At 40.6% G+C, this 20,854-nt stretch overlaps 1 protein-coding gene across 1 annotated transcript in view; it reads left to right on the plus strand.

Moving 5' to 3' along the window:
• Positions 1 to 13,123, plus strand: part of RNF38 (ring finger protein 38) — a gene marked incomplete at its 5' end in the record, with an annotated part of 123,308 nt that extends 110,185 nt beyond the window's left edge. The window contains 3 exons of the mRNA XM_082497622.1: positions 885 to 1,006; positions 1,920 to 2,019; positions 11,835 to 13,123. Coding sequence (XP_082353748.1) covers positions 885 to 1,006; positions 1,920 to 2,019; positions 11,835 to 11,897 — 285 coding nt within the window. The 3' untranslated portion in view covers positions 11,898 to 13,123. The remainder of the gene's footprint in view (positions 1 to 884; positions 1,007 to 1,919; positions 2,020 to 11,834) is intronic.
• Positions 13,124 to 20,854: the final 7,731 nt, after the last annotated feature.

Below are 20,854 nucleotides of genomic sequence, written 5' to 3' on the forward strand. Positions count from 1 at the left end.
ACAGTTGTCATCAATGCTTACTTTTGCATCTCTTTGCCTGTGGTCCCCTTAAGAGCTCTGTGTAGTTGCACGTTTTCAGTTTAACAATGAGCACTTCTGTGATAACTTCTGTGCTATTTCAGAAGCAGCAGCATCTTATTTATGAGAATTTGGGCCCTAGGTTTGACAGTATTAGAAATCTCTTTGTGATCAGTACTGTTCACAGCTTTCACCAAGTCTTTTAACTTTTCTGTGCCTAGATTCTCCATCACATTTATAGTGATATTTTTCCTATTGTTCCTTGTGAAGGAATGCAAGTTAAATACATGACAAGAGGGAAAATTATTTACATGAGAGGCTTTTAGTTGCAGTGCTTGGCTTGTAGAAAATGAACATAAAATTGAGCAAAAAAAGTGCTTAAAGTTTGATGATACGTATTGTTTTCCAGATTCAGGATAAAATCTCCTTATTTCAGTTCAGCTAGCCCCAGACATGGAATGGGAATCAGAACCTGTCCCATTAAATTCTTGGTTTCTCTTACAAGACCAGACTCACATATTCTTAGGAAGCAAATTTGTTCACTATTTTTTCTCGTTACCAGCACTATAATTACATAGCGGGGTGAGAGAATCCTTCAGAAGCAAAATACTTATGAAGCTGTGCATGCAGCCACAGGACTAATTGGAAATTGGGTCCTGGAGGTTTTGAAATGCCAAAGAAAACATCTTACATTACTAGAAAGACTTTTCTGTCATCGGGGAGAACTAAGGTTCTAAACATTTCTTGATAGAAGGGTGTTCTGTGCTACCAGCTGGGGTAGTGCAGTAATGGCAGGCCCACCTCTAGTGGAACCAGAGCCTGTTTGAGCAGTGAATTTTTAAATGTCCAGTTTCCATGTTTTGCAGGCACTGCTGAATTTGGCAGAACGTCTGGGAGAAGCTAAACCACGAGGATTGACAAAGGCAGACATTGAACAGCTTCCATCCTACAGATTCAATCCAAACAACCACCAGTCAGAACAGACGTTGTGAGTACATTGGTCTTTTTCAAAGGTCCATAATTTAGGTGGCTATATTTTCATTTCTTTAACTTGCAACCTTAGCCAGGCCAGAAGGGCTTTAAAAGAAGTCTTGTCAGTAAAGAGTTTAATTTTCTATTTTTTTTTCCTTGGATTGCTTTCTGGATCAAACGCTTTTTATCCTTACTTTAAAACTTCTCTCTAGTTTCACACCATTTAGCTATGTTTAAGTTTAGTTCTTGGGTATTTAAAATATTAAGATGAAAGTAAGGTGTTCTAGGTTTTTTTCAGCATACTAGACATTAAAGTGACTTTGTCAACTTGGAATTTAGCCTTCGTTAAAACAGTTTCAAGTGCTGAAGTTTCAAGTGCTCCTGAGAGAGCTTGGTCAGTGGTTTAAGAGTGCATCTTCTTATTTGTAAAACCCATAAACTTACTGTGTCTGAAAGATCTGCACAACCAAGTGGAAAGGGCAGTATAGATATGAAGGTAGTTAAAGTGACTTAGTACCAAATGCTGTCTAATGTTTGAACTTCAGTGTAAGGATTTTTCTCTGATACTCCATTTTCAGTGACCCTCAGTGTGACTTACTAGTATCAGTAGGAAGTGAATTTATAGATCACTACCTTTGCCATTTTGAATTTCAATTAAACATCTGTTCTATTGGTTGGATCCGTGAACTCCTGTGAGCAGGAGCGCTTGCTTTGTGATTTGAAAGCACAGAAAAAAAACCAAAAAAACCACAAAAGCAGTTCTCAGTTTACGTTGTCGTGCTTCACATCTTCAACCACAGATACAGATAACTGTAGCTTCCCAAGGAGTAAAAGAGCTACCATGTTGCAGTCGTACCTATAAAGTTTTGTATGGAATATGCATTTGTTGATCTTACATAGCAGATACATTTGAACTTTGTCTTTTTTAGGTGTGTGGTGTGCATGTGTGATTTTGAGTCAAGGCAGCTACTTAGAGTCTTACCCTGTAACCACGAGTTCCATGCTAAGTGTGTTGATAAATGGCTGAAGGTAAAAAAAAAAAAAAAAAAAAATCCTAACTTATAGGGAATTCATTATGTAGTTTGGGGGGAGGGGGTGGGGGTATTTTGCTGTTTCACTTCATTTCATCTTGTTTCACATTTTCAATACTTAGGCTAGAAATGCTAACAGAGTGGAAGCACTGCCTGCTTAGGATGGTTTTTGTAACAATTGATGAAGGGTTTTTTGTTATAATCTTTGGCACAAGGAAAAAGTAATATGAAGAAAACTATTTTCACTAACAGAACTACTGTGTTTTCCATTTGCACAAAACAATGACTGTGAATTTGAGTAATATGTGAAATTAAAGAAGACTTGAAAACCAAAGAATTACATAATAATATAGGAAGTATGAGTTAGAGTTTCTGTGATGATGGTGGCTTTAACTGTTTACATATCCTGCATAGCAAGAATGAGTACTAGTACCTTCCTCCCCCACTTTGCTATTAACGTTAGGTTCTGGGGCAAATAAAATGTGTTATGTGTGTACATATATGTGTATGCATATGGAGAAATATGATATATGCAAACAAATTATAGTTTTACAAAATTATGATATACCCTTCCAAGAGAATTTGAGCAGAAAAGAAAGGATCTAGAATTAGGGCAGCCCAGTAAAAGGACAGAGAAAATAGCAGCAGTACAGAAGGTTTGAAGAACAGGAAATACAAATAAGTAGGTGGTGATACACAAACATCTCTACAAGGTGCATTAGCCAGATCTAGTGAGGTATTGATCTCCATCTTGCCTTGCCTTTTTTCGGTATTTTATTCTATTCAGCTTTAGTTTAAATCTGTGTGTAGTCTGTTGTGTAGAACATTTCAAGCTGCAGTGATCCTATATTAATACAGGATGCAGGCCTTTGAGAATTGCAGACGGTGTCTGTTGTTAGAAAAAGGAACTAAAACCCCTTGCCTTTATGGCTTCATAAAAGCAAGAAAATGCATTTCTTAGGCATACACTAAAAGATTCCGTGCAGAGAATGAAAAAAATCAAGTTAATACTGACAGCGTTCTTTTGGCTAACAAGATAACAAAAATAATGAGAAGGATTTAAAAAACTGGGATATGAAATGGGTCTTGAGCTACGGTACCCATGGTAGTCTAAGGCTTCTGCAAAATCTAAGGCCAGTGTAAATGCTTCTACAACGATGCTCATACCTTTCAGTAGAACTAGTGTCCTTCAGTATCTGAATCCGTGTACATAGTTGAGAATGAGCAAGAGGAATGTAAAAAACTAGTTGTTTTATTGTCAGATAAAAAGCCATATCCAACACACACAACCCCCACACATAATGTTATCAATATATCCGTGCTAGACTTATGCTGTTTTATTCAGTAACTGCAAATTAAGTGTAGATTATATATATTCGTGTGGTATTCTCCAGGGTCTCCCTACTCCTCTCAAGGAGTGTTCACATTAGATTTATCAAGTTTTTTCATTGCATGAAACTTTGTAAATCATTTGTGGTGTGGACAGAGTATCCAGAGATAGTATTCACTCCATTTTATAAAAAAAGAACCAAGATCATTTGACACAGCCTGTGAGATAACGGATGCTATAGGTCTATATAGGTTAAATCGGTTATATAGATTTTAAAAAAGACAGCTTTTTCCAGGCTATTAATGCAAAAAAATATACCTCTGATTCATAGAGCCCCTGATCTGCAGATTGCTGGAAGTTAGAAGAACATGTCAGGGAAGTATCATGCATGCTTGTCCTGTTCTTATGCTCTTTCTTACCTGACGTTGATTTCAAGAGTCAGACAAGTATGTCGAATTAAGCTTTTTTGGGACTGTGGTCTGGCAGTTCTACAGTTAGATTTAGTACTTTAAATTGGTAATGAACTCACTATCGAATTCAGAAGAGCAAAGTGAAAAAAGCAGATTTAGTTCAGTCTTAATTTTCAGAATCACAGATGTACTGTAGTAATGGCAAAACAGATTTTTTCTGATGTTGCCGTCCCAGCCTAGAAACGATGTATTTTCAAACAGATCATCAAGCGTGGTATTTTCTAAAGATTGTCTTATCACAGAAAAATTCTGAGCATAAGAGTGTCAGCTAGCTGGGGGAATGAGGTGTAAAACACACAATCTAAACCCAAAGGAGGTGCAGTTATACCTGCCTAAAATTGCTTATATTGCCTTCATGTATTCCAGAGCTACATGCAAAATAAGCTAGACAAGGTTAAAGCATCTTAGCATAGAATTGCTAAGGCAATATATTTATACCATGTGGGTTTAATTACACTGGCGTGAAGATGTTGTAAGAAAATAAAAATTATTTTGCTTTTCAAACTATAACAAATTACCTGTAACACAAGCCTATTTTAGTTATGGCCAAACATGGTTACAGTTAAGCAGCCAACATCTGGAAGTGAGAATAACTGGAAGATATTTTGTGCTATAGTTTTTCTTCAGTCCATTCCTTTATGTATTTGACAAGCTGTTTTATATGTTGTTAGTATAATTTTGTCCACATCCACTTAATTCACATCATCCAGCCAAGATCATGTTGATAAATTCTGCAAGAGAAGGTAAAAATCATAGCTTTCAGTACCTGTAATTATTTTCTACAAGGTAAAAAAAGAAAAAAGTTAGCAGTTTGTCCTTATGTTTTACTGATTTAATCTTGTTTCTTTGAAGAAAGTATTTGCTATCTAGGAATGTTTCTAGAACTGTGGAGTCAAGTTGATTCTTTTAAGTTTCACCGTGTTGTTAGCAAAAGATTTGAATAAGAGGTTGGTGACCCAGTCTAATTATTTAAAAAATAAAAATCCTCATTACAGTGGTGATGATGCTGCAAAAATAAAGGTATCTAAGAAAGTTTTGTGGCTTGTCTGTGCGTGAAAGGTTTGATCTGCCCTGCTGGTATAATGCAGTGTGCAGTACTACCTTTTTAGGTAGTGTGAGCATGTGAGAGGAAATGTAAATGTTCTTTTAGAGTGCATTCGGTTGCTCACTTTAGATTATACTTCCCTAGTTAAGCAAGGTTAAAGACTTTTGAGAGAAGATGTAATACAGTGGATAAAACAGAATTAACAAGAGGGAGGTTATTCTTTTCCTTTTCATAATATTGTTAACTCTCATATTTCACAGTATTTGGTTGTTTCTTAATATCTTAAATCCTTTAGTCAAATACAAATACATGAGAAATCTGTTATTTTGTAAAGTACAAGTTAGTTATCATTCCAAAGGACAGCTTGAAACCATGATCTGTTTTCACCCTGGGGGCTTAGAACCAGATAAATTACTTTATCTTTAATGTTCTGATAGGGAATGCTGTTTTATATCTAAGAAAAGACAAACTAACTATAGTTTAACTTGGTTCTGATCAATGAACGCCAAAGTCGTGCAATGCTTTTTAGAGGACTCTAGTAGCCCTACAGATCCATTATTCTAAATGCAGTTGACTTTAGCTGTAAATTTCTATAAAATATAATAAAATAAATCAGTTGGTTCATTGTGCAGCTCTCTCCTTACAGTACAAGAAGTAAGTTTGCCTGGAAGAGCGGCTAGATAGTAGGTCAATATTAAAATATTATGTACACCTTATTCCTCTTTTTGCACCAAAGAGTTGTGTTAAATGCCAGGAAGGGGGAATGAATTTCATGAAAGGCACAAGAACGCAACTAAATTGAAAACATGATGTTTATGTACGATCTAGAAAAATTACTTAAAAAGCAGTGATATGGTGTCCATAAGTATTCATTTCATCCTAGCACAGCGGGTTTATTTCTGCATTTCCTATCAAGAAATTACTCCCACTGAATGCTCTGTTTAATGCTACGAATGGTAGATACTTCATTATTTATCTAAGCGTGGAGGGCATACAGCAAACTTACTACCCTGTACTTCAGGAGAGCAGACTTTGGCCTCTTAAGGAATCTGCCTGGCAGAGTACCATGGGATAAAGCCCTGGAGGGAAGAGGGGCCCAAAAAAGCTGGTTAATATTCAATGATCACCTCCTCTAAGCTCAGGAGCAATGCATCCCAACAAAGGGGAGGTTGGGCAAAAATGCCAGGAGGCCTGCATGGATAAACAAGGAGTTCCTGGAGAAACTCAAACAGAAAAAGGAAGCCTACAGAGGGTAGAAGCAAGGACAGGTAGCCTGGGAGGAATACAGAGAAATTGTCTGAGCATCCAGGGATCAGGTTAGGAAAGCTGAAGCCCAGATAGAGTTAAATCTCACCAGGGAGATCAATGGCAACAGGAAAAGCTTCTGTAGGTATGTCAGTTAAAAAAGGGAAGATTAGGGAAAATGTGAACCCTTTCCAGAAGGAAACGGGAGACCTGGTCACCTGGGATATGGAGAATGCTGTGGTACTCAATGACTTTTTTGCCTCAGTCCTCCCTGGCAAGTGCTAAAGCCACACCATAAGTTGCAGAAGGCAAAGTCAGAGACTGGGAGAATGAGGGACCACAATCTGTAGGAGAAGATCGGGTTCGACACCATCTAAGGAACCCTAAGGTGCACAAATCCATGGGACCCAATGAGGCTCATCCACGGGTCCTGAGGGAACTTGTGGATGAAGTTGCCAAGCCACTATCCATCATATTTGAGAAGTCGTTGCAGTCCAGTGAAGTTCACACTGACTGGAAAAAGGGAAGGGTAAACCTCATTTTTAGAAAGGGCAAAAAAGAAGACCTGGGCAACTACAGGCCAGTCAGTCTCATCTCTGTGCCTGGCAAGATCATGGAGCAGATTCTTCTGGAGACTCTGCTAGGGCACATGGAAAATAATGAGGTGATTGGTGACAGCCAGTATGGCTTTGCTAAGAGCATGTTGTGCCCGACAAATTTGGAGGCCTTATACAATGGCAATACAGCATTGGTGGATAAGGGGAGAGCAACAGACGTCATCTACCTGGACTTGTGCAAAGCATTTGACACTGACCCTCATGACATTCTTATCTCTAAATTTTAGAGACATGGATTTGATGGATGGATCACTCTGTGGTAAGAAATTGGCTAGATGGCTGCACTCAGAGTTGCGGTCAATGGCTCAGTGTCCAAATGGAGGTCAGTGCTGAGCGGCATTCCTCAGGGGTTGGTACTGGGACCGATGCTGCCTAATGTATTTGTTGGTGACACAGAAAGTGGGATTCAGTGCACCCTCAGCTAGTCTGCCTATGATGCCAAGCTGTGTGGGGCAGTTGATGCCCTGGAGGGAAGGGATGCCATGCAGAGGCACCTGGACAGGCTTGAGAGGTGGGCCTGTGCCAACCTCATGAAGTTCAACAAGGCCTAGTGCAAGGTCTTGCACCTGGGTTGGGGCAATCCCAAGCACAAATACAGGCTGGGTGGAGAATGGATTGAGGGCAGCCCTGAGGAGAAGGACTTGGGAGTGTTGATTGACAAGAAATTCAAAATGAGCTACCAACGTGCACTTGCAGCCCAGAAAGCCAACTGCATCCTGGGATGCATCAAAAGAAGTGTGGCTAGCAGGTCAAGGGAGGTGATTCTGCACCTCTACTCCGTTCTCATGAGACCCCACCTGGAATACTGCATCCAACTCTTGGAACCCCCAACATAAGAAGGATATGGACCTGTTGCAGCAAGTCCAGAGGAGGGCCACAAAGATGATCAGGGGGCTAGAGCACCTCTGCTATGAGGAAAAGCTGAGAGAATTGTGGTTGTTCAGCCTGGAGAAAAGAAGGCTCTGGGGAGACCTTATAGCAGCCTTCCAGTATCTGAAGGGGGCCTACAGGAAAGATGGGGAAGGACTCTTTGTCAGGGAGTGTAGTGGTTGGACAAGGAGTAACAGTTTTAAACTGAAAGAGGGTAAATTTAGATTAGATTTTAGTAAGAAATTCTTTACTGTGAGTGTGGTGAGACACTGGATCAGGTTGTCCAGAGAAGTTGTGGATGCCCCATCCTTGGAGATGTTCAAGGCCAGGCTGGATGGGGTTTTGTGCAGCCTGATGTAGTGGAAGGTGTCCCTGCCCACGGCAGAGGGGTTGAAACTGATCTAACTGCCTCTCTGGAATGCTTATACACTAATGCACTCCGCTTGGGGAACAAACAAGGAGAATTTGAGATCTGTGTGCAGTCACAAGGCCATGATCTCATTGCAATTACTGAGACCTGGTGGGATAGCTCACATGACCAGAACGCTGTCATGCATGGCTGTGATGTGTTTAGGAAAGATAGGCCAGCAAGGTGAGGTGGTGGAGTTGCCCTTTATGTGAGAGAGCAACTAGAATGTATTGAGCTTTCCCTGGGGGCGGATGAAGAGTGAGTAAGGATCAAGGGGCAGGCTAATATGAAAGACACTGTTGTGGGTGTTTATTACTGGCAACCTGATCAGGATGGGGAAGTTGATGAGGCCTTCTACAGACAGCTGAGAATCACCTCAAAATCACAGTCCCTGGTTCTCAGGGGGGACTTCAGTCACCCTGATATCTGCTGGGAAGACTACACAGCTGGGCATGTACAGTCCAGGAGGTTCTTCCAGTGTATTGACTTTGATAACTTTTTGACTTAGGTGGTGGAGGAGCCAACAAGGAGAGGTGTACTACTGGACCTAGTACTGACAAACAAAAAGGGACTGGTGGAGGACATTAAGGTTGGGGGCAGCCTGTAGTGATCATGAGAAAACAGAGTTCAGGATTAAGTGTAGTATGCATAAAATGACAAGTAGGATTGCGTCTTGGACTTCATGAGGACTAACTTTGATCTCTTCAAGAAACTGCTTGGAGAAATCCCATGGGTTAGGGCCCTAGAGGGTAGGGGGGCTGAAGAGAGCTGGTTGACATTTAAGTATCACTTTGTCCAAGCTCAGGATTGGTGCATCCCCAAGAACAAGAAATCAGGCAAGGGAAGCAGGAGACCTGCATGGTTGAGCAAGGAGCTTCTGAAAAAGCTGAAGTGGAAGAAAGTTTACAGTATGTGGAAGAAGGGACTGACCACTTGGCAAGATTACAGGGATAAAACGAGGAAAGCCAAGGCCTCCTTGGAATTAAATCTGGCAAAGGATGTCAAGGTCAACAGGAAGGGTTTATTCAAGTACATCGGAGGCAAAAGGAAAAGTAGGCAAAATGTGGGCCTGCTGTTGAACAAAACAGGTGCCATGGTGACAGATGATGGAGAGAAGGCGCAGTTACTGAATGCCTTATTTGCTTCAGTCTTTACTACTCAGGTCAGCCCTCAGGAGTCCTAGACTTTGCAGGTAACAGAGAAAGTCTGGAGGAAGGCAGACTTTCCCTTGGTTGAAGAGGATCAAGTCAGAGGTCAATTAAGTAAATTGGATATCCACGAGTCTGGGGTTCCTGATGGGATGCACCCGTGAGTGCTGAGGGAGCTGGGGGAAGTCATTGCTGGGCCTCTCTCCATCATCATTGAAAGGTCCTGGAGAACAGGCAAGGTGCATGAGGACTGGAGGAAAGCCAGTGTCACTCCAGCCTTCAAAAAGGGCAAGAAGGATGACCTAGGAAACTACAGTCTGGTCAGCCTCACCTCCATCTCTGGAAAGATGATAGAACAGCTCATTCTGGGCATCATCTCAAAGCATCTGGAGGAAAAGGTTATCAGAAAGAGTCAACGTGGATTCACCAAGGGGACATCATGTCTGACTGATCTGATAGCCTTTTACAATGGCATGACTGGATGGGTGCATGAGGGGAGGGTGGTGGATGTTGTCTAATTTGACTTCAGCAAGGCTTTCAACACCCTCGTCTCCCTCATCATCCTCATGGGCAAGCTTAGGAAGTGTAGGTTAGATGAATGGAAATGGGGTAGATTGAAAACTGGCTGACAGGTGGAGGTCTGTAACAAGTGGTGTTCCCCAGGGATCAGTACTGGGTCCAGTCCTGTTCAATATATTAATCAATGACCTGGATGAAGGGATAGAGTGTACCATCAGCAAGTTTGGTGATGATACAAAACTGAGAGGGGTGGCTGACACACCGGAAGGCTGTGCTGCCATTCAGTGTGACCTGGACAGGCTGGAGAGTTGGGCAGAGAGAAACCTTGTGAAATTCAACAAAGGCAAGTGTAGGGTACTGCACCAGGGGAGGAATAACCCCATGCATCAGTACAGGTTGGGGGTTGACCTGCTGGAGAGTAGCTCTGTGGAAAGGGACCTGGGAGTCCTGGTGGACAACAGGATGACCATGAGCCAGCAATGTGCCCATGTTGTCAAGAAGGCCAATGGTATCACGGGATGCATCAAGAAGAGTGTGGCCAGCAGGTGGAGGGAGGTCATCTTTCCCCTCTACTCTGCCCTGGTGAGGCCATATCTGGAGTACTGTGTCCAGTTCTGGTCTCACCAGTTCAAAAAGGACAGGGAACTGCTGGAAAAGGGCTACGAAGATGATTAGGGGATTAGAACATCTTTTATATGAGGAAAGGCTGACGGACTTGGGTCTTTTCAGTCTAGAGAAAAGAAGTCTGAGGGGGGATCTTATTGATGCTTACAAATACTTAAATAGACGGTGCTAGGAGGATAATGGTGCCCAGTGATAGGACAAGGGATAATGAGCATGAACTTGAACATAGGAAGTTCCATCTTAACATGAGGAGGAACTTCTTTACTTTGAGGGTGGCAGAGCACTAGAACAGCCTGCCCTGAGAGGTCGTGGAGTCTCCCACTCTGAAGACATTCAAAACCCTTCTGGACGCCTTCCTGTACAACCTGCTGTAGGTGACCCTGCTCTGGCTGGGGGGTTGGACTAGATGATCTCCAGAGGTCCCTTCTGATCCCTATCATTCTGTAATTCTATGATTTGCATGTGTATTTTCATTGAAACATTTGGCTACCTTAGAAAAAAACCTTGAAGTTGACAGTGGTTTGTCCTGCAATTTTGGGGCAGGGAAGAGTTCTCTTCACTCTGCCCTTTCATAGTTATTACATATTTGTTTTGGGCGTTTGCTCATCCTTTGCTAAAATGAAATTAGCCTTTATTACAAAAAAGGGGATGAGAAGGCAGAAGTACTTTCCCAGTAGCTTAAGGAATGTTACTTTTCATGTGTCTTATCTTTTTAAGGAAGCTATAAAAGTAAGAGTCACTGGACATTTTCAGTGAGTGCTTTACTGAAGGGCTAAATTTAGACATGCTCGTGTGTGTTATTTGAATACCTGTTTCATCAGGTCATCTTCTCCCTCCCTTTTTCTCCCCTTCTCTTCCCCATCTCTTCCGCTGTCTCTTCCCTCCCCTCTTCTCTCCCTGTCTCCCCCCTCCTCTCCCTGCTGTTTGTCCACTACCACCACCACCACCCCGCTCTCCTTCCCCTTTGCCTTCCCCCCCTCTCTCCCCACTTTTCCCCTGGTCTGCTTTCAGCATTGACCAAGTCTGTATGATAGATTTCTGTGAGAATAACTGAATAAACAGAGTATGAAGAGATGTGATCCCTGATCAGTAGAGCTTGTGACAAAATGACATCCTCATATAGGATGTTTATTTGCAGTCCAAAGTTGCTAGTCTGGTTTTGGTGGGTTTCTCTGCAGCACGCAATACAGCTTTTTAGTTGCATCCATCTGATTGCAATATACTATAACTATGAATCTGCATTAATAAAACCACCAGCACTTAGATAAAGCCTAGTTTACTGTTTTGCTTTATCTTTAAAGATAAAAGGCACAATTTTTTTGTAAACATAATTTTGAATTGCTAAACTTATCACACCGCTCTAACATAACAAAAAAAAAAAAACTCTAAAAAAAGGCATAAGCTCACTTTGCCTTCTCTTGTTTTAAGTACTCTTGAATTGCTTTTCCGTACTCACAGATGTCAGCGTCATATAAACTTTACCTTAACAATGTAATTGTCAGTGCAGTAAACCCTCTTTTGTTTCTGGTTTTGCAGGCAAATCGTACCTGCCCAATTTGTAGAGCTGATGCTTCGGAAGTGCATCGTGATTCAGAATGACCAATCTAAGAGCACAAATCTGGTTTGGGTGTTTCTGGTCACATGTATATATGAACTATCTATTGAACTTACCCATGTGGCTTCCAGCCTACCCTTTACACAAAAGGGTCAATGGACCTTACTTTGCACTGTGTGACTTAATCAATTATAAAGCTTATAACTAGTCTTCACAGTAACAGGATTGTTATACTAACAGTGTGATTGGAACTCCAAAGATATTTTTTTTAGCTTAATTTTGTGTGTGCACTAACATTCCCTGGTTTTTGTGTGATCATTCCGAGTGTTGCTGCGAGATTACTGTGGACGTGATCTTTTAGCATGTGCTTTTATATAAAAGGAAAAGGAAAAAAAAAAAGTGGTAGCTCCAAACAATATAGCAATCTACCTTATATAGAGCCTTCAGATACTGTGAGCAGAAATGAATGGTGTGAATGTGTGTTTGCTTGTAAGAGGATGCATGAAGTGACTGAGTGTGCATGTGTGTTTGAGAACCTATATACCAGCATGTACTGAGAACGTATGTGTGTATGTAGTAATAACTATGCTGCAATGTATAATCTTGTGTGTTATTTAAACAGTACTAGTACTGTACACTGGTTCCTTTCCTTGTGTTTGCAGTTGCACACTGAATGCAATGGGTGCAGCAATTACAGACATTTAGTATTTCCTCCCCAATGTACTTACAAGTATGAAGACCATTCTACCTACTATTCAAACAGCTGTTATGCTTCCCCTTCATTGGAGGCTTTAAATGTTTACCACTAAAGAGTGCATTGATGGTTCATACATGAGTAAATTTGGGGTTTTTAACATATGTTACAAAGTCTGGATTTTTAAATGGCTAATTTACAAGTTATTTTATCAATATAAAGTTGCAATATCACACAAATCATTTAGCAATATTAAAATTTTCAATTGCTAATACGAATACTGATGCTTTTCTTTTAATTTTTCTTTTTAATTTTCCCTTTTAATTTTTTCTACCTGGATTTGCCAGTTATGTGCTTCTTCCATGAAAAGAAGAAGGGACACTTGGGGTTTTGTGCAACAGATCCTTACTTTTGGCCATTGTACTTGCTAAGGACATAATCTTTTAGCTTTTAAATATTGGCTCTAATCACATACACTCTTTGTCACTTACAAGGGAGTTTGTATACAACTAAAATAACTTGTAAAAGGTTACAATTTTATTCCTTCAACTTCATGAATAAAATAAAATTTTTAGCATTTTCTCAGAGAAGTAGAACTTCTGATTTTCTTCATTGTATCACAAGAGAAGGTGGGTTTTGGTCACTAACTGCAGAATTCAGTTGCCCCAATGCTGCTTCTTGCCCCTCCTTATTTTGTGAGGAGTGTAATATGAAGAAAGAACTCCCTTGGTTTTTGCAGTCAAGTTTCCAGAGCGTTCCACTGTAGGAGAAAATTGGAACACCTTCCAGAACAGTGCTGTGAAACAGGAGGTGATAACCTCTATTCAGGTGCTCTGAATAATGGTGTATTTGAGCTACTGAAAAACGGTTTAGCTTCATTTGTAACACTCAGACTGTTAACATCTTCGATATGTTCTAGCAAAATATTTAGGTCTGCATACCATAGTTATTTAAAGGATGCACTTTTTGCCACAAAATTCTCCTAAATTCAGTGTCATTACTTTGGTTGCAGCAGCACAAGTGGCACAATTAGCAATATTGCTGCTTGCTGCCATTCTCAGCTTTAAGTTTATTCTTTATAATTTCTGATGCTTCTGCATGCTCCTGTGCTGTAGTATCAGTTATAATTTCAAACAGTGTTAGATGTTCTCCATGCTGATTTCCCACTTTGAATATTCTACAGACCAGTTGCAGCTCTTGGTGCAGGTAGAATAAAAGCACAATTTTGCCCTATTTCAGATGTTCTTCCCTGTGTTTAGTTATGCAAGTAGTTCTCAAAAACAGTGAGTCTTTCCATACTTAAGAACACTAAATAAATAAAAATGCTATCACATCAACTTCAAAATATTAGAATTTCTTCTCTCTTCCAGTGGAGTTAAGAATGGGCTTTTCAGAATAACACCTAGCAGGTTAAATTACCTGTAATAAAATTTATTTTTTTAACAAATAAAATCATGTTGTTTAAAAAGCATGTCACATACGTCTTAAAAAAACTTAGGCTCTTTTATATAACTGCAAAAGAAAAAATTCTGTGTGTACAGATTTAAACATAAATAACAGTACTGTGCTTAGTATTCAGTTTGAAGCATGGAAAGATGGTACTTTTTCTAAGCTGCATACAAATGAACAAGACACATTCTTCTGAAGCCAAGGGAAAGAAGTCCTCTTTCTGTAATTGGAGAAATAGTGATGTGTAATGTCCCTTTTTCCCCAGTAAAACTCTGTGAGGCAGTGGGAGATCTACGACATGGAGGGTATAAGTTGATAAAATCCCGAAATTAACTGTTGCACTCTTATGGCTCATCTCTTCTGGAATGGTTCTTTCATTTGCATGGGACTTGCAGATGTATGTGGACTTGTTTCCTGTGTTTAGTGTGTATAAACAGCACACGTGCATATGTTCTGAATCAGCTCAGGCAAGCTACAACCAAGTCCTCTGTTGTGGCTGTCAAGGGAGGAGGATTCATGTTCAGCTGTTAACTGCCATCTGTTACGCACATTTGTGTGTAATTCCACAGGCTGCCATGGTGCCTGGCAGCACCTGAATTCAGTTAGACTTCTTTTATGTTCACTGCCTTTCTGCCATCACCTGGCTCCTTCTTCTCAAAAAAAAACCAAACCACAAAACCAACCTGTAATATTTTTGCTTTATCGTATTGGCACTACTGTGATTTTGCATAAACTGTCAATTTAATTTGACATTTTAGTGGATACCAAGGCCTACAGATAATTCCAATGTCTCATTTTGTGGCTTTCTTTACAAAAAAAATTAAAGCCTTTTGTTGTATGCCATTTTGTACAGGCTCTTGAATGTGATTTCACAGCTGTTAATACATTGTAGAATACTTGGGCTGAGGTTTACCAACATTTTTAATTTTAATTGTAGAAAACACATTTTTGACTGAGTTATCTTTGGGCCTTTGTAAAAGTTGTGTTTTTTTTCTTTGGTACATTGTTACCTCATTTTGCTACTTGTGTTTCAGATTTGTGAATGATTATGAAAGCTTAGGGGGTTTGTTGGAATCATATTTTGTCAAGTGTTTTCTTTAAATCATATCCTATTGTATCATTTAACTTGTAGTTTTAAATGTATTATAAATATCTGTAACCAAATGATTTGAAGGCTTGATAAATTTTTAACAAAATTTGTACATTTTTTATGAGAGTTACTAGTAACGCTTTACTAGGTAGTGCAATGAATTTTTATTTTTAATCCCCGTGCCCAATTTTGGAGTTGAGAGAGTTGTTCAGTAATAAATGTATGATGTACACTTACACAATTTTGTCCTGTTCTTTCTCTTAGAAAGAGGTGCGTTGTTTCCCTTCATTACACTGCATATTTCTGTGCATGATCATGCAACTCCAGATATTGGCAACAGATACTTGTGTTGTAGGGGGAAGTTTTGCCATCTTAATTGTAGTGCATGACAGACTTTTTTAAATCTACTTTGAGAGATCATAAGAAACCTATATGAAATATTGTGTCATGTTTTTGAAAGTGTGAAGTACTATAATTCACAGAACTCAAAGCCTTGCCTAAAAGATCAGCTTTCTGAAAATGTTACTGTTAAAGGAGAAGCCGCTGCCAGAGCATTCACACACCATTCAAGGAGTTGCACACACACCACCTGAGTCTTTAACTGCTAGGACCAGGGTCCCTTCACAGCAGGTGACCCCACTGGGCTGATGGGTGCCCCTTTTGACTGCTAACACACACACTTACTCTTGGGCATGCTCCCTCTCTTTTCAGGCTTGACTCTAGGTTTTCTGCAGCAGAGTCTCAGGCATCAGATTTTATAAAAATGAGTAATTTAATTGAAAGGTACAGCATTGGGGTCAACCTGGGCTGGGTGCCTCTGAAAAGGGCAGGACCTTGAACAAAAAAATGCCTGGGCAATTATATCCTTGCAGTGTATACATCCACCCCTCACGTACTGTTCACATGTCTCTTAGTCCAGTGGTGATTTTTGGTCTTCCGACACCTTACTGGATTGTTCTTCTGTGTGCAGGCAGGCAGGCTGTCAACTGCTCTTACCTTGTTGATTTGCAGTGTCTGCTGGCAGCTGGAGCCTCCTTATCTTCTGGTTTACACTTCTTATGCACCTGCGCTTGCTGGCAGAACATGGGGAACTGAAAAGTCCCAGGCTTAGGGAAAACATTACCAAAGCCTCAGTGTGTTATCAACGTTTTTCCTATACTAAAAGACTAAACACAGCACTGTACCAGCTGCTGGGAAAATTACTAAGAAAATTAACTCTATTGCAGCCTAAAGGCTTCAGCAAATTTAGCTACTTATACTAAGTAAAACTAAGCAAATCACACCATATTATAACCGTAAGTAATTTATTCTAACTAAAACTTACTTATTTAAGCTAAACAACTAATATCTCTCCATTACTTAGTCAAAATTTGTGGGGATGGAGGTGATCCTTAGACATACTGTTTGCACTGTGTGTCAGCTGAAAATATGTTAACATGTTGCAGTGCCCTAACAGTGGTAAAAAATGCATTCTGACTTGAGGATGAAACTGAATTATAAGGAGTTTGATTAGCCAGTGTCACACAAGAAGCTGGTGGTGAAACAAACAACAACCACTACCAACAACAACAGAAAAGAGTTGTTTGGGTTTGATTTTAATGAGATTATGTAAACTAAGTTGCCAGATGTAATAATTTAAAAGGTTCTCATTTACACAGTGTTTAATAGCTTCATCAATAGCAAGTGTTCTTGGTACTCAAACATACTTGAAAATCCATCAGTGCTTTGAAAATTTTATACAAAGATTCATATACATGTCTTTTGGATTTATAGTCCTGGATAACAACTAGTTTGCGCTCTTTCATACAGCAGATATTCATTATTAATTACACTGTTCAAATTGGACAGTGCTGCAAGTAGCACTTCAAAAGCTAAGGTACTGGGCTGCCCGGCTACAGTGACGATAGTGGAACTTTGAAGCACTTGTGACTGGCGTAGAGCCTGTCCTTCAGAGTAGAGCAGGGCTTCCTGGTAAAGATCATAGAATATCTCAAGTTGGAAGGGACCCATAAGAACATCGAGTCCAACTCCCTGCTCCTCACAGGACTACCTAAAACTAAACCACGTGACTAAGAGCATTGTCCAGACACTCCATGAACTCTGAGAGGCTTGGGGCCATGACCTCTTCCCTGCAGAGCCTGTTCCAGTGACTGACTCACAGTGAAGAACCTTTTCGCAATGTCCAATCTGAACTTCCCTTGATGCAGCTTCATTCCGTTTTCTTGTGTCGTACAGCTGGTCACCAGAGAGGAGATCAGCACCTCCCCCTCCACTGTCCCCCATGAGCAAGCTGTAGCTTATTTGAGTACCCAGAGCCTGGGCCATCCACTGAAGAGGAACTGCTCAGTTCAAGAGCTGAAGCCAACAATTGAAACGAGAACTGCACTCAAAACAAGGAATCGAAATCCTTTTTCATGCAACTGACCAGTAATGAAATGAGATACACAGCATAATGTTTGTATAGCTTACCATCTTAAAAAAAAAAGGCCCTTAACAGTTAGCTGTGGTAGTTTTGCATAGTAATTAGAAAGTATTTCTTTAAAATTCATATAATAATCATGTTAATTGAAAGAGGTAGTTATGCATACTTGTACTGCTAGAACATGTGGTTTTGCAGTATCTGAAGTATTAGTTCTCTTACAATTTGCTCTTGCTCTGCGATTTACAGGTCTGCTGTTGATCATAGGCCATACCCCTTCTGTGTACAGAGGGTTATTACTCTTTTGCAACCCATGCTTCTCATCTACCTAAATCTAGTCCAACATGGAGACCCAGGAGCACTTTGGGCTTGTATGATTTCATGATGTGAACCAGTTTGCCTGGCCTTAAGACATTTTGCTGTGTCGTTTTCCTTCCAAAGAGAAAAAAAAAAAAATACTGCAAACTGCCCATCATCTTCCTCTGTACACTATGGCAGCTTGATGCAGCTTCAGCACATTTAAGGAAACAGAGCAGGGAAAGAAGGTTGCAGACCATGAGAGGAAATGATTGCTCTTCGTTTTCAAGACTTCAACATGGAGAATGATGAGTTAGCAGCAAGGGGAGTAAGTGCAGTTGAGAACTACAAATGATACAGCATCAAGAAATAAAGATGTCAGCTTTGGTCTTGGATGATTCCTCACTCACACACAAAAATAATTCTGTCACCAGACCATCTGTCTGGGTTATTAATGGGGTGTCTGGTTCAACAAATGAATGGTGTTAGCATAACATTTAGTGAGCTTCTGCAATGCACAGTCATTAACTGTATACAAAAGAACAGGGAATCATACAACTTTTCTAGGGTTTGATATTTACTGACCAGTATCAATACCATATGCTGAGGAAGACAGACAATGCAACACAAATACTTATTACAGTAATGTATTTATAGGTTGTCCAATCCTGCATACCCTCATTTTTGTGTAATGTCCTCAACAAGTCAAGTTTCATCAATTTATTAATAGAAGAAGAGCAAAACAAATAGAGAATTGTTGTGTGATGTGAATTTACCCCAAGGCACTGGGGCAGGGGGAAGACCCAGAAACACAAGCCTTCAGGTTAACCAAAGGTCACTGTGAAAAGGTTAACTGCTGAATTCATCCTGAAGTAGCAGGTAGAAGTGCTGTTTTGCAAGAACTCCATGCCTGAAGTGAAAGGTATAATCTGCCTTAATCCATTAAGAAAGGAACTGATCATCTGCTTTGGTAAATCTTCCTCAGGGTATCAGAAATTTGGATCACAGACAAAATTTGCTCATGCTGATTAAGAAACATATTCCTTGGAAATCCATGTGTACCAAACACCCCTGGCCTGCCTGCCTTCCTGGGGATCGGCTCAGACGTGGGATTTAGCAGTTGATCTCACCAAAGTGAGTCTGTAATTTTGCTTCTGATGGATTTTGCAGGAACTGATGCCAGGGGGAATGTCAGCATCAAGTGTCTTAGATCACAGTGTCCCTAAGCTTCAGAAACACAGCTGGGTCTGTTGCTGATACATGGCAGCTTGGTTGCTGGAATTTTTGCCCTCAGTTCACGGACTATTAGGTAGACAGCTCTGTAGGAGAGGGGAAATGGAAAGATACACTTCAATTTTGATCTTGTTTTAGGACCTGGAGAAAAAAATGAGCCAAAAGATGGCTGAGAAAACTGTACACAGGCACACCAAGCCTCTGCTGTGACCATTGGATGAGACAAAATACCTCAACCAGTCAAAGGCTTCTAGCATTCCTAAGAGCTGCACTAGCTGGACAAATAGTAGCAATTCAACAGCTAATGCTTTCTAGGGAGATGGAGTGGGCATTACCTCCACCACACTGTGCATCTGGCTGTGTCTCTGAACTACAGTTTTATAACAGTTTCATACAGTTTCAACAGCAAAGTGAGTTCTACATACTCCCATTCCTCCTCCTCCCTGTTGTCTTCCCCGCTCCCAACATGGTATGCTGCCCCCTCAGTAGCAGCAGGGGTCATGGGTTATTGCCAAGCTGAACGAATCTCCTGCTGGTTGTGGCAATGAGAGCACAGTGCAGCCACAGCTAAGGCCAATATTGCTATCAAATTCCTCTCCTTGTGATTCTACAGCCATGCAGACAGCTCTACCTTGCTGCCATATAGTACTGCTAGTATACTCGAGGAAACTTGGTGGGATTGCCATCTCTATGTGTTTCTTAAAGACCTACATAACTTTCATGGATGCTATTAATGTTGCAGAAAGTGTTGAATCTTTTACAGTACTGCTGAAGCTCTGTGGCACAGCCATGACATTAGGTAATATCTTTCCACCCCAGAGATATTACTGGCCCTGGCATTGCTATTAGGTGAGGGAGACTATGAGTGTTTTTCTCCTCAGATGGGGCTGTGCAGAGGAATAGTGCCACTGTGGCAAAAATGGACTGCAAATGTTGACTGCAGATGGACTGTGTAAGGCACACTGCTCAAACAGGGAGAGTGTCTTGCTTGGCATCATTCTTTCTGCCTCATAGGTACTATTATCCATGAAAGCCAGACTCTGTGAGAAGGAAAGTCATGTGTAGGAGGGTATTTCATTTGAAAGAGCAGTTTCCATGTAAACTTATTTATTTCTCTTACAGGGCATCTAAATTATGGCAGATTAAGGTGTAGATCTAATGGTTTGTGTTTGAATAAAAGCAAGGCAGGAATTTACATCCTGACCTTATGTGGTGAGACAGGGAACTGTTCCCCTATGTGGTTGACCTAAGTATATGCAGCTGTGGCTGCCATTATTACATGGTACTTCACAACATCTTACACCTCAGATGGTAGGTAAATGGTACGTACCTACCTGCTAATATTTCTGGAATCTTCTTCCCAAAAGCTGCTCTGTAGGTTTCCAATTTCCATTGCCCTGGAAATTTTCTGGGGAGATGAATTATGTGCCTTTTGTGTAGCAACTCCAGCTGCTGTTCTTTGGCCCCTGAAAAACAACCATCTGTTACTCAGGCTAGTGCCTGCTTTGCAATTGGCAGTGTTGAGCAAGTATACAAAGAACTGATAAACAGCAGAATATCTTGGGTAATCAAAGGACAGAGGATGTAGATAACACCTGTTCTTCAGAAAATCTCAGTTCCCAGCAAACGCAGCTGGATTTCAGTGCTATTTTTGCTGGGCTGTCCTAGGACAGTGTTGTTGATGCAACAGATGCATCACCTGGTAGACAAGCAAAGTAGATAAATAGAAAGTGAAATCAGAATGTTGTCATAAATAGAGGTAGATGGGAAAAGACAATCCAGAAAAAAGAATGATCTTCCCCTTACTGCTAGTTACAGG

Source organism: Vanellus vanellus (genome assembly GCF_965231255.1).
Source record: "Vanellus vanellus genome assembly, chromosome: Z".
Taxonomy (NCBI): domain Eukaryota; kingdom Metazoa; phylum Chordata; class Aves; order Charadriiformes; family Charadriidae; genus Vanellus; species Vanellus vanellus.